We start from the raw sequence: 12,316 nt of genomic DNA, 5'->3' as shown, positions 1-12,316 counted from the left end.
AATCAACCCCACACAAAGGATTTATTCATGTAGTCTTTATCTACAGGGTGTAATACAATAAAAAAAAATATATATATATACTGTGCACAATTATACTGTGCAGAGGGGAATACGAGATGGAGATAAAGAATAAAATGTATCCAAAGTAAGTAACATTTAACCACAAAGCTGCCACTGGCATAAATAAAAGCAAACATCAAATCCACCACGAACTAATCAAGTAAACAAAAGTAGCTTCAAATATTGATAATGATCAAACTTATCAGGACAAATACTGAGCTTGCTGATAGAAGCTGCGGTTAATGCTTTAACACTATTAGAGAGCGAGGCAGGCCAACCTTTGTCCCAGGACCGTGGCCCACTCAGACTTTAGATTGTAAATATTTGAGTAAGTGATTTCATATTTCGGAGAAGCGATAGTGATACTGGGAGTGACCAGGTCGGATAGGATTAGAAATGAGACAATAAGAGGGACAGTGAAGGTTAGAGAGACCAGACTTTGATTGTTTTGTCGGGAGGTGAGACAGGGACTATATCGGTAGACGGATGCTGAGGATGGAACTGGCAGGGAACAGGGCTAGAGGTCAACCCAGGAGAAGATACATGGGCATAGTGAGGGAGGACATGAGAGTGGCTGGTGTTTGGGAGGACGATGCAAAGGACAGGGTGAAGTGGAGAAGGTTGATTTGCTGTGGCGACCCCTCACGGGACAAGCCGTATGAAGACGAGGTACCCTAAATTGATTCCTTGCAACTAGAACCATGCAGCGCTTCCAACAGCTGTACTATCCGCTTTGTTGAATGTCATGTCCAAGTTGTTACGGCCAGCGTCGGTTGCATGGATGGATGGATCTGATATGTTACATCGCCAAAAACTACTTTCCTACTGAAAGTATCAAAAAATACCTTTTTAAAACAAGACAGCATTATCGTTATCGAATTAGTCGCTCATCATTCCCTCAGGTACTGTGAAACTGCAGACTGATAATAGATCATTAATTACTTTTCTCCTCAGCAATTCAATTATAATTGCAGAAGCCAGCTAGCTCATTAAAGGACCTAAGAGCGACTACAGGAAAGAGTTCAGAGTCTGGATGTGATGATGGAAGGTAGCAGACATGTTCAAGCGCTGTGTGCTTATATTACCTCTGCAATGAGGCCCCTCATCCCAACCATCGTTGCAGTCGGGGACGCCGTCGCACATTTTGCTCATATGGACGCACACATCCGGGTCCAGGCATCCTTGTTCGTTGACGGGACACTGGTTCACCCGGTTGTGTGAACCTAGAAGCAAAGAGAAAGAAAATTCAGGGGAACATCCAGCAAACAAGTGGTTAAAAACAGACCTGTGAATGCAAACACTGGCCCCCACCTCCTATTTAAATCACTGGCTGCACTGTAAATTCAGCTTCTACATACGATCACATCGTGAGTGAGCTCAGGTGCGATCAAAAGGAGGATCGCGCTCCTTTTGAAACTGTTTGTCGGTGTTCAGTCCAATCTCTAACCTTCATTAAACTAAGCATTCTGACAGGAAAATAAAAGGGAGCAGAGCACATACAGTACAAACATCAGAAACATTGCAACAAAAAAACCCGGCTGCAAACTGTGATACTTTGGTCAGTATTCAAGGAATATTATCATAAAACTGGGAATGTATTGAATCTTACGGGGTGTGGAGCACAAGGGACCGAATCAGATCAGAACATGCAGTACACGTGGTCTCTTCCCATCATGCTCTCCCACTCTTCTCTCAGTCTCTCCTATCAGCCCACATTGCCGAGCAAACAGTTTGCTTTGGCTGCTTTTTTTTCTTCCTCCTCCTCCTCCTCCTCCTCCTCCACTCTCTCTCTCTAACATCTGCTGACCCATTTTAGTAAAACACAGAAGAAGAGAAACTAAAGTTCACCTCCTCCACGAAAGGATCTGGGGGTCCTGGGGGGGTCCTGGGGGGTGGGGGGGGTTGTGTAGAGCGCTTTGAGAGGATGACATCTGAATATGTGCAGCCTGAGCTGTAAACTGCTTTCAGATGCCTCCTTTCAGAATCCGGCATTCTGCCGACAAAGTGTTCCGCCTCCTAATATTAAGCAGCAAAACTTTACCGGCTCCTCATTTCAGCCTCCAGTCAGAACTTGGTCCTGCCCAAACCGAATGCTGTACAGAATTCCACTGTTAGGGACCCGGTTAAAACAGACTTGACATGACACTCAACGCGTCTCGGTGTCATGCCCATCCAGTCAAATTGAGGTAACTCCTTAAAGTCTGGGAGGAAACGGCAGAAATTGTTGGAATGCTTCCCTCTCGATAGCAATGACAAACGTATATATTCTCAGGAAACGTGTCCTTAAACGAGTCAAACTGTCAATGCTCATAAAGACTGAGGGAGGAGTACATTCGGCTGCATGTCAGCGAACCTCCGAGGGAAACCACAAGTATTCCCACATAGTCCTCTCTATCCACCCAAGAGATTAGCAACCACACACAGATCAGAAAATGGAGCTCCGTTAAAACAAGTTCCGAAAAGTGACAGGACTTCTCCATAATAATCCCACCACGACGGCCTGTGCAGGAAAGCCTGCAACATTTGAACAGAGAATTAGCCTCAATTACGTCAAGTTGAAGGAGAGGGGGGGGGGGTGTTAGCATATTAGCAGCCCTCCTACCGCCTCTGCATCTAAGCCAGCCTGATTTGCATTCAATAAACTGTCAACATGGGGATTTCGACATAAACTGCAGTGGCAGGAATAAACCGACATGCACACAGGAAACGAAGCCCCTGCCAACCGTTTAAAAAAAGAGACACGTTGTAGTGAAAGTCATCTGGATGCTGCACAAATCGGTCACACATGAAAGCTTATTTGGCAACAAGAGACGTGCTGTTGAAGGAGATGCGTGCAATATATATATATATATATACACACACCAATATTTTTTTGGCCTGACACTGGACAATTTATGTGATCATATATCTGCCAAAAATTAAATTGTAGCCGATAAATGAGAATCAATAACACAATCTCAAAGTGCAGTTGTGTACGAAGCACGGCTGCCAGACACTCCTCTAATGTCCTAAAGAGGATATTAGAGGATGTCCTCTTTAAAAACAGGCTGGAGCTTGCTAATAAACAGGACAAGGGCTTTATGCCGCCGACAGGCTCCTAACTGCTGCACCAAGATCGAGTCTCATTGTGCAAATTGGTGATCCCCAAAAAAACCCTCGAAAACAACACACTTATTGGATACATGCTTCACAAGGGTTCGGCGAGAAGAGGAAAAACAACGCACGACTCAACACAACACCTTTCCCATGAGCTGTGCAACATCAAATCATCCATGCTAGCGCTCTACATCTCAGAACTACAAACAAATACAGGTTAAAACACAAAAAAAGTAACGTTACAAACCTCAACCGTGAAAGGCAGCTCATTATCGGTTATCAATATTGGCTGAAAAACATATCCGATGACATCAGATTGCCATTACCAGAACAAGTTCCTTTTTTTTTTCTTCATACTGACAACTGCCCAGAGATACATAACAACTGGGGAAAACGGAGTTTCACAACAAAGCAATGTCTTCCAGGAGTTGAACAGGGGCCCAGCTGCAGAACACTAAATAAAAGGGACAACATAGAGGATTAAATAACTTTGCAGGAGGCTCGATGCGGGTGAACTCTGGACTCCCTGCTCCAGTTCGGGAAGTTGTTGGCACTGCATTACAATAAGCTCCTCTTATACCGACAGTGGCCGTTTCCTGTGCCATTTGTCAGTGGAGACGGGGCATTACTGAGCAAATCCGTCCTCTACATATACACATGCATCAAACACATTGAAGTCTCCACAGTACTGTTTTGTAGATAATGGTTTGCAGCCATTTCATTACATCATTGATCTGCAAATGGTGATATCAGCATATTAAAACCCGTCTCCAAAGCTTCCTATGAGAATTACACATGAATGTAAGGAGTGCTGCTTAATCATTGTGATTAAAACAAATCTTGAAACAGAATTTATGTTCATTTGTCTCATCGATGGAGTTCAAAGACAAATGGTACACTTCACCCCACAGCTCAGTGCATATTTAATGTGGAAATAAATCTTCTGTAGACATCCTGATGATGTCAAAGGGATCTATTCAGTATCAAATACACACACTTGAAAAGCGGCTGCAAATTGTTACGTTTAACGGTCCCATAAAAAACAAAACTTGCTTAATCCACTTTGCTGACTGTGCAGAAAATCAGGCTAACACCTACTATAACAGATAATGCTATTTTGATCAGGGTCCCAGCTTTAATAGTTAGTTATTTTTATTATTCATTTCATTTTAATGCTAACATCTGCATAACCAACCTCTGGAGTATTTAGCTTCAACATGAAACACTGAACAGATTTTTCATGAAACTTAACAGAAACTTACTTTAATGACACAAAACCGTCACAATCCGCCATTTTCAATTTGCTCTGACTAAATCCAGAGTTTATAACAACCTACAAACATTTTACACCCACGTTTCAAGCCCACTGTGGGCTTGACATTAGAAAGATAGAGTTTGGGTGGAGTATAAATTAAAGTGGGATTTTTTACAGTAAAAGCACAACAAACCCATTAAATCTGCCTGTTCAAACATTAACATCTGTTAAATGTGTTGCCACAGTACGGTCTTTGTCTTAAAATGAAAAAAAAATCTGTCACTGTATGAAATGCACCACAGAATATTTCCCCAACGTAGCATCCGAAGAGGTTAGAAACGAACGTCTACCAGAGGAGGGGAAAGCTGTGGCAGTTACACCAGAGGAAAGACTGGAGATGAAGATAACAGGGAAGGGGAACAGCGATGGCAAGACTCGCGTGTCGCCGCCCGCCGTCACAGATGAAGCCGAAGACGGTGTGACATTGGAGAGCAAGGAGACAGGGCGTGCAGCAGACAGAGAAAACGAAGTGGTGCCCGAGAGGCGTGAGAAAGCCCCGTGCTCCCCGCCTGTTGACAGGCTGCTGCAGCCGAGGAGGACTCAGGGCCACAGAACAGAGGGATTCACAGGGCTTTGCTCCTTCCTCTGTGGAGGCAGCGTGTCCCGCCCCCGCCTGGTGCCCCCCCCTGTGAGTAGAGCTACATGACTGATTACAGACTATGAAAGGACCCCCCCCTCACAATATTACTGTAAAAGGCTGCTTCTATAGAACGTGGATTAGAGATTTACAAAGCTATTTCCCTCCTCAGCCTAAATACTAATCTTCTCATTTTCCCCCATTCAAAAGGCTTTTCTCCATAGTATCACCCCCCCCCCCCCCCCATCGTCGCTCCATGCTTCCATTCCATCCCACCACCTCAGCATTAGGCTCTTCCTTGTTGTCTTGGGGAAGCTGCTGAGGCATGGCAGTCGGACGGACCGGACAAAGGACGAGGCTGGAGAGCGTCCAGATGGGGGGGCTCAAGGGTGAAAGATGGACAGATAACCTCGTTGTGTGGGCCTCAGTCGCCTTGGGCAGCCGCACAGAGACGATAACTCAATGGTCCCATCTGACCTCCCGGACCAGCTCGGCCACTGGCGATGACGTCCACCGGTATGTGCCAGAGTGGGCGTGGCCTGGTTGTGTCTTCTGCCAGTCTCATTAGGCTAGGACCTTACAGTGTTTTAGTGTAAACTGTCCCGCTTCAAATCAAGCTACTAATCAAATACGGATCGAAGAGTCTCTCTGTTTCATTAAGGAACTGCATTCCAAGAAATATCGCCTCATTTTGAGCATCAACAAGGGATACTAATATATATATATATATATATATATATATATGGACAAGTTGTACTAACTTTTAATGAAAATTTGACAGTGTGAGTCATTTGCAAATGACTACTTTGAGTTAACAGCTCCTTTTCTTTCTAAAGAGGATTGCGCTGAGTGGAAAAAGAAAGCAAGCATGCATGTGTATGGCTGAAATGCAATTTGTCCACTGCTTGGACATCCCGGTTTGAACATTGTCATGTTAAATCAGGGCCTAAAAAATGTACTAGAGAATGACATGCCGACAGCAGACATGTTGCATACGTTTTTGTGTATAAGGATGAAAGGGATTCCTTCATGGCAACGAGTTCCCATGATGCAGAAAGTGCTTACATGCTCGGGCTTTCTCAGACATCTGTTCCCATTCACTGGATCAAACTTAATGAATGAAATTCACGCAAGAATCATAATTGCATACAGACATGAAAAGAAAAAAGAAAAAAGCGAGCAGCGATCCATTGATGGTGTACTTTTTAAGGCTGATTTTAAAAGCAAGACTTTGAAGAATGAAAAGCCCAATAATTGACTGATCATTTGACACCCTCAGATCCTGCTGTGACCGTGCAAACAGGAAGGTAAAGTTAGAAACTGAGGATCACACTTCCTCTTTTCAAAATAAACAATTTTTCAAAAAGAAAGAGCGCGATTGTATAGACAAAAATAAAATTAAAGAAATAAAGGCTGTGTTCTCTACCGGGTTACATACTATTGTGCAAGACGTTTTTTCCGGAGAAGTGGCTGCAGGACGTACCGTGGCTTGAAGCGAACAGTGAGCGCACTGAAACGTGGTGCACGATTCGCCGCTCGCACCCTCATCTCACAGACAAAAGTTTTATACAGGCTCAAGGAATTTCAATCATCCTGTATTTGACAAACATGGCAAGAGCAAGGAGCACATAAATGCAGCGCAAGCTATGGCTAATAAACAAGCTACTGCCGTACAGGAAGTTGAAGCAGAGGACAGTTGGGGGGGGGGGGGGGGGGGACTGTACTCAGTAAGGCCTTGCTGCATCTGGGGTGAGTACCACACACCGTCTCCTGTTATGCACTAGAGTACTTCTCTGAAAAAGTTAGGTGCCCCCCCCCCGGCTATAGGTCAGCTTGAAACATCCTAACGTTTATCCTCCTTTTACCGTTGTACTTTGCAGGATCATTCGTCACTATCAGAGAAATGTTCCACTGATCACCCTGCAAAATATCCTATCTATGATGTTCATCAGCGAAACCAGAAAATCATTTGATCTCTTGACAGGAAGTTGTTGGTTTTCACAGCTACTCTTCAGACAGACATTACTTTGAATGCTACCATTTATATATATATATATATATATGCTCAATAGCACCAACATTGATGAGCTGAATGGGAGATTTCAACAAAGAAGTACAGCAGAAATGGGAACGTACATCTCTACCGTGTTTTAAAATGTCACAATGTAACTGCAATTCAACAATCTATGCATGATTAAACAGAAGAATGAGCGACAGAACCTTGCTGTACCAATTAAGTCTTGATAAATGTACTGTCTTTGACACTAGCCATTGAGGGATAAAACGTTTTATACTCCTCCAAAATATATAATGGAGAAATACAGCACAAAACAAACAGGATGGTTTATAAAAATAAAAATAGATTGGCCACTTAGATGACGAGCCTTAAACAGCACATCACAACGCAGGGCACACGTCATCCACTTCATGAGTCTTACAACTGTGTGCAATCGAGGTGAAATGGTTCATCTGAAGTCCTGCAGGGAGGGTGAGCCGGTGCAGCCTGCAGACAGGAGTCTATAGAGACAGCCTGATGGCTATCCAAGTGTCTGCTGGGGGCTGAAAGAGGGTGGTGCTCATGAGGGCCCCCCCCCCCACATCTGGCAATCTACCAAGACCCCACTGATCCATTTAAGATGACAAGTGATGCAGATCCCTGTAGAAAAAGAAAACAGGCGTCCCTCCACGTATCTCCTGATCACGCTGCTTCAGTTCACAGGCTAAGCACGGTGACACGCAACATCGACCCTCGGCTTCATCAACTCGACTACAGCATGCCGAGGCCTCGTTGGGTCCAACATTTCAATCCCACCGCCGTGGCAGAAGTCTGTCTTTAGCTCCTCAGCATAATTACAGCCCAAAATGAACGGTTTGGAAACAACAAGCAATTAGAGCTGCAGACAGAGCGATACCGAAAGGTGCACTTTCTTCCTGCATGATCAAAGATCACACCAGACAAAAAGCTCACATTTACAACACCCACCACTCTGGAGGGAGTTCATGTGGTCAGTGTAAACAAAACAGGAGACATTTACCGAAAGACAAAACTTTAAAATCTGACAATTTAGCAATTGCATGGTTTTCATCCAAATATATCTTGAGCTTTGAGTATAGGTGGAATTATAAAACAGATTCATTTTTTTTGCACTTTGAAATTATACAAATCTGTCTGTGACGCAAAGCTCCACGTAACCTCCGGTGTTGCGGTCATTGATTTTAGAGGACAGCCAGACTGTGGCGTGATTCTGTCAGGGACAGACCGCCAGAGAGTCACAGGAAGAAGAGTAGACAAGAGGAAGAAAATAGGGCAAAAAAAATAATGTTCTGCCTTCCAAAATCCCTGCAAGTTCTCTTTGTAAACCGAGCCTGTAGCTAGTAATTAACTCGCACTGGAGATTAAATAAGTATAGCAGCTTGCGCCGCTCTAATTCCTCTCAACATTAACACACAAGACTAAAAGTAGACTACGGTTCGAGAACATGTTGGAACAAAAGTCCACGGAATTGTCTTGGAATTCTCAGACTTTCATAAACTAACACAAACTCCATGGCGTATGAAAGAGCTGTGAAGGAACAAAATGACATCAAACAACTTTCTAGTCAATCCAGATTCCAGTATTCATTCATCTGAGGGGAATTAAAGTTTGTCAAAGCCTCCCATTTAATCCACTATTTCACAAAGAGTGCAGAGAGCCTTGTTTACCGCATGCCGGTCGGATTGCCCCTTTTCCATGTTGGAGAACCGGGCTGACAACCTGCAAACTAACCCCCTTTAAATTAAAAGGATTAAAAGAACAGCATTCCTCTGAGTCAGAGCTGGATTTCAGAAAAAACCTTCAGTCACACCCCCCCCCCCCCCCCCCCCCCCCCCCCCCCCCCATATTTACTGACTCAGGCCAATTTGCTTCTGAGCTTTATCTGCAGCACTCCTTTCCAAGCACGACTTCCATTAAATGGATTGCTGGACTAAGTGACCGGATAGGAGCTCCGTCTGGCTGTCGATCAGGGCGATACTTAAAAGATACCTTTGACTGGCGCTTGTTAGACTGCAAACGGAGCCAAGCGGAGAAAAGGTGCATTCATTGCAGAGAAAGATGTTTAGGATTGTTGTGCGCTAATTGAAGATAAAGTGACAGGCAGATCAGGAGCCGTGGAAAGCAGGCAATTGAGCAGAACATTTCTTAACGTTCCGTGAAACGGCACTTTGCTTTTCACCAGGGAGAAAACAATCCAACCATTGTTTGCGTCGACAAATTACATAAGGGCTAAGAAAGAAGAAAAAAACATCACTCAATTCAATTACTTAATAAGTAATGATGACACCCCCCCAACACAAACACACCAAGACATGTTTGTGCACAGATGCATCAGGATATGACATAACCTCCATTCCTTTGGTGAGAAGGAATGGAGGAGAGGAGAAGGAAGGAGTGCTGATTTTCTCTTTTGGGGGGGGGGGGGGGGGCAACCTTCAGTCAGATAAATGAAACTTTCAAAGGAAAAGCGCAAAAACAAGATTTGTTAAACTAGAATGTAGAGTTTGCAAAATATGCCTCCAGACAAAAACATTTACTAAGGGACAGTTGGACAATGACTATTACAGCTCATTTCATGGTTGGGGGGGGGGGGGGGGGGGGAGGGGTAAAGGAAGTCATACAATCTTATCTTGTAAAAAAAACAACATAAAATCACTGATCATAGTTGACTGTTTTTTGTTCATCCTCTGGGAAATAGAACTAAATTCTCACTGTAGAATTGTGTGAATAATTAAGTACAAGACAGAAGCAGCAGAAAAGGAGAGCCTTTTCTGCACAGCATTTAAAAAAAATAAAAAAATAAAATAAAACTATGAATAAGAAAAAGTCTTGCAGTTCATCCCCAGATGGAAACATTTCTAAGATGAGATATTTAGAAATGTTCTAACTCAGTATGGAGAAAACAAAGTGTCCCATCCAGCAGAGTGAACCCAACTAATTTCACCATTTCACAGGCGAGTCACACACTTTCAACCTCTCCTCACACGTTGATGCTTTATTGTGTTTTCACACAACGCAGGATGTCAGCTGCTTGTCCCTGCCTGTCAAGCTATTGGGAGAATTCTTGTGACATTACAGATCTAAGGTGCGGCACACGGAAACGGGATCACCTCAAGCGCCCACGTGTAAACGGAGGGAAGGGGGTTAATCGGGGACAGCTTACGGATGGAACAGGATGGAGAGGCTGACAGAAGTGAGCGGCTGGGACAAGATTCAAAAAGGGGACTGGCAAGAGCCCGGACAAGAGCAGACACATCCCTGAATGTTCAGACTAAACATGGCTGCATAATTAGAGCTATAATTCAACAAAGCAGCTCGAGCACACTGTGAGCCTGCGGCCCCCGCGTAGACAGGGAACTAAAATGAAATGTTCCGAACACTGTGCCACTCTTTCTTCAACGACGTTGATGTGCTGGTGCATCAGGTGCAGCGGCAGCATTTGTAAATGAGATCGATTTGCAAAGTGGCAACATCAAGACATGAAGCAGACGTATACATAGCTGGAGGAACAGCTTGGAGAGGACGTGAGAGCCAAGGACGCTTGCTCCATCAGCCTGCTGGGAGACCGTTTCAGCAGCCACTTTTTGTGGAGGCGTACTTACAGATGTCTGGAGATTCATCCGAGCCGTCTGGACAGTCCTTCTCCCCATCGCAGCGCCAGCCCTTGGAGATACAGGTCACCTGGTCCTTACATACAAACTGCTTTGAGCTGCAAGTCTTGGGGTAGTCATCAGCTTTGGGAGCTGGGGGAGAAGAAAAAAAAAGAAAAGAGGAGAAAGGTGATGCATCATCACAAAAATCTACCGTAGCATGATAGTCTGGTCAATCACAAATTCAGTCAGTGAGAAATGCAAGTTGAAAGCAACTGTCCTACGAAATACCATGCGGCATGAGAGGGAATGTTTTCTATGTCATTTAATGTAGTCAACAATTATCTCTCCTGTGCAGAACACTATATAGGTAGTATTCAGGGCAAAGCAACATGCAAGGGTCAATCGAAGTTTACAATGACGTTTTTGTATCAAAAGACCAACAGGTATGCTCTATTCAGAAAATAAAAACTCCCCTGCAAGTTTACAACCAACACAGGTTCCTTTTAGCTCTGAACCTGTTTGTCGTTTCCGCTCTTCGTAGTAGTCATTTAATTTCTTTCTGCTTCTAAGGTGTTTTTTTTTTTTACTTTTACCACAGAGGCTCTTTCATGTGTCCCAGTGCAGACATAGCTGGGCATTCAATCACCATGTGAGCCATGGGAAACTGCAGAGCGCTGTAGCTCTGGGCAGTAAGTCAGTGCAGATTGTTGAGATGCACCGCAGACGAGCAACACCACAGCAACGCTCCCGACCCATCAGCAGTCTGACACTCTGAAACCCAGCCACACTGCAAAACCATGGTCAAACAGAGGCTTGCAGACTCAGCGCTGCGTTAATCGAACATTAAATGTGTCCTCAAAATGATCTATTCACCCAAACTACAAACATACGTCACTCATCGTCTGTGGCATCCGGCCACGTTAGTTCCAGGTTTGTGATTAGATCTGTTTTCTTAGATTTATTACAGTTGAATTCAACTACAACATTTCTACTGTGCAGCTGCCACAGGTGCACTGGAATGAAGTGCTGTTGGAAAGACCTTATTCAGGTTGCACTTATATAAAGTTATTCTTCAACTGTGCATCTGAGAAAAGATTACATTTCAGAATAAAAAGGCAAAAATGTTTTTTTTTACTTTTTAAAGAAAGAGTGGTAAAAAGTGGTAAAAATACAATTCTTAGAATTCCAAAAACATCTACCAGTAAGTGCTCCTCTCCAGTAAATAGATGATCTATACATGGAGTATTCAGGAAACCTATTGAATATTTTTCAAGTTACGGTGCAGAAATCTCCAGCCAAGACAAATCCCACTCACTGATGAGTCTAAATTCGATATTGTAACCATGGAAACTAAATAAAGCGTACATGACAAGGTTCTTAAAAAATGGGATCTGCTCCAAAAATAAAAACCAACCACCAGAATGAGCCTACTTCCAACTTGTAACCATGGAAATGAAAAAATTAAAACCATTAAAAAATTCCTTAATAGCAAAATGCATGGATTTGGTACTCGGCTCATCTCTGCATCATGTTTTGTGACAAAATGGTGTAAAAAATTAATAAATAAATAATTGAGTTGTGATGCAAAAAATTCAACATAATATCTGGAACTTATCCTTTATGTGAATATACCCTTTAAA

General features: G+C 43.5%; 1 protein-coding gene across 1 annotated transcript in view; it reads right to left on the bottom strand.

Moving 5' to 3' along the window:
- lrp1ab (low density lipoprotein receptor-related protein 1Ab) overlaps nucleotides 1-12,316 on the bottom strand; it is a 72,620-nt gene that overhangs the window by 51,989 nt on the left and 8,315 nt on the right. Inside the window, exons 2-3 of the mRNA XM_068746194.1 lie at nucleotides 10,686-10,826; nucleotides 1,146-1,283 (exon numbers count right to left, since the gene is read on the bottom strand). Coding sequence (XP_068602295.1) covers nucleotides 1,146-1,283; nucleotides 10,686-10,826 — 279 coding nt within the window. The remainder of the gene's footprint in view (nucleotides 1-1,145; nucleotides 1,284-10,685; nucleotides 10,827-12,316) is intronic.

This window comes from Brachionichthys hirsutus, chromosome 2, assembly GCF_040956055.1.
Source record: "Brachionichthys hirsutus isolate HB-005 chromosome 2, CSIRO-AGI_Bhir_v1, whole genome shotgun sequence".
In the NCBI taxonomy this organism is placed as follows: domain Eukaryota; kingdom Metazoa; phylum Chordata; class Actinopteri; order Lophiiformes; family Brachionichthyidae; genus Brachionichthys; species Brachionichthys hirsutus.
The sequence above is the reverse complement of the archived record's forward strand: the minus strand, read 5'-3'. Positions and strand labels throughout refer to the sequence as shown.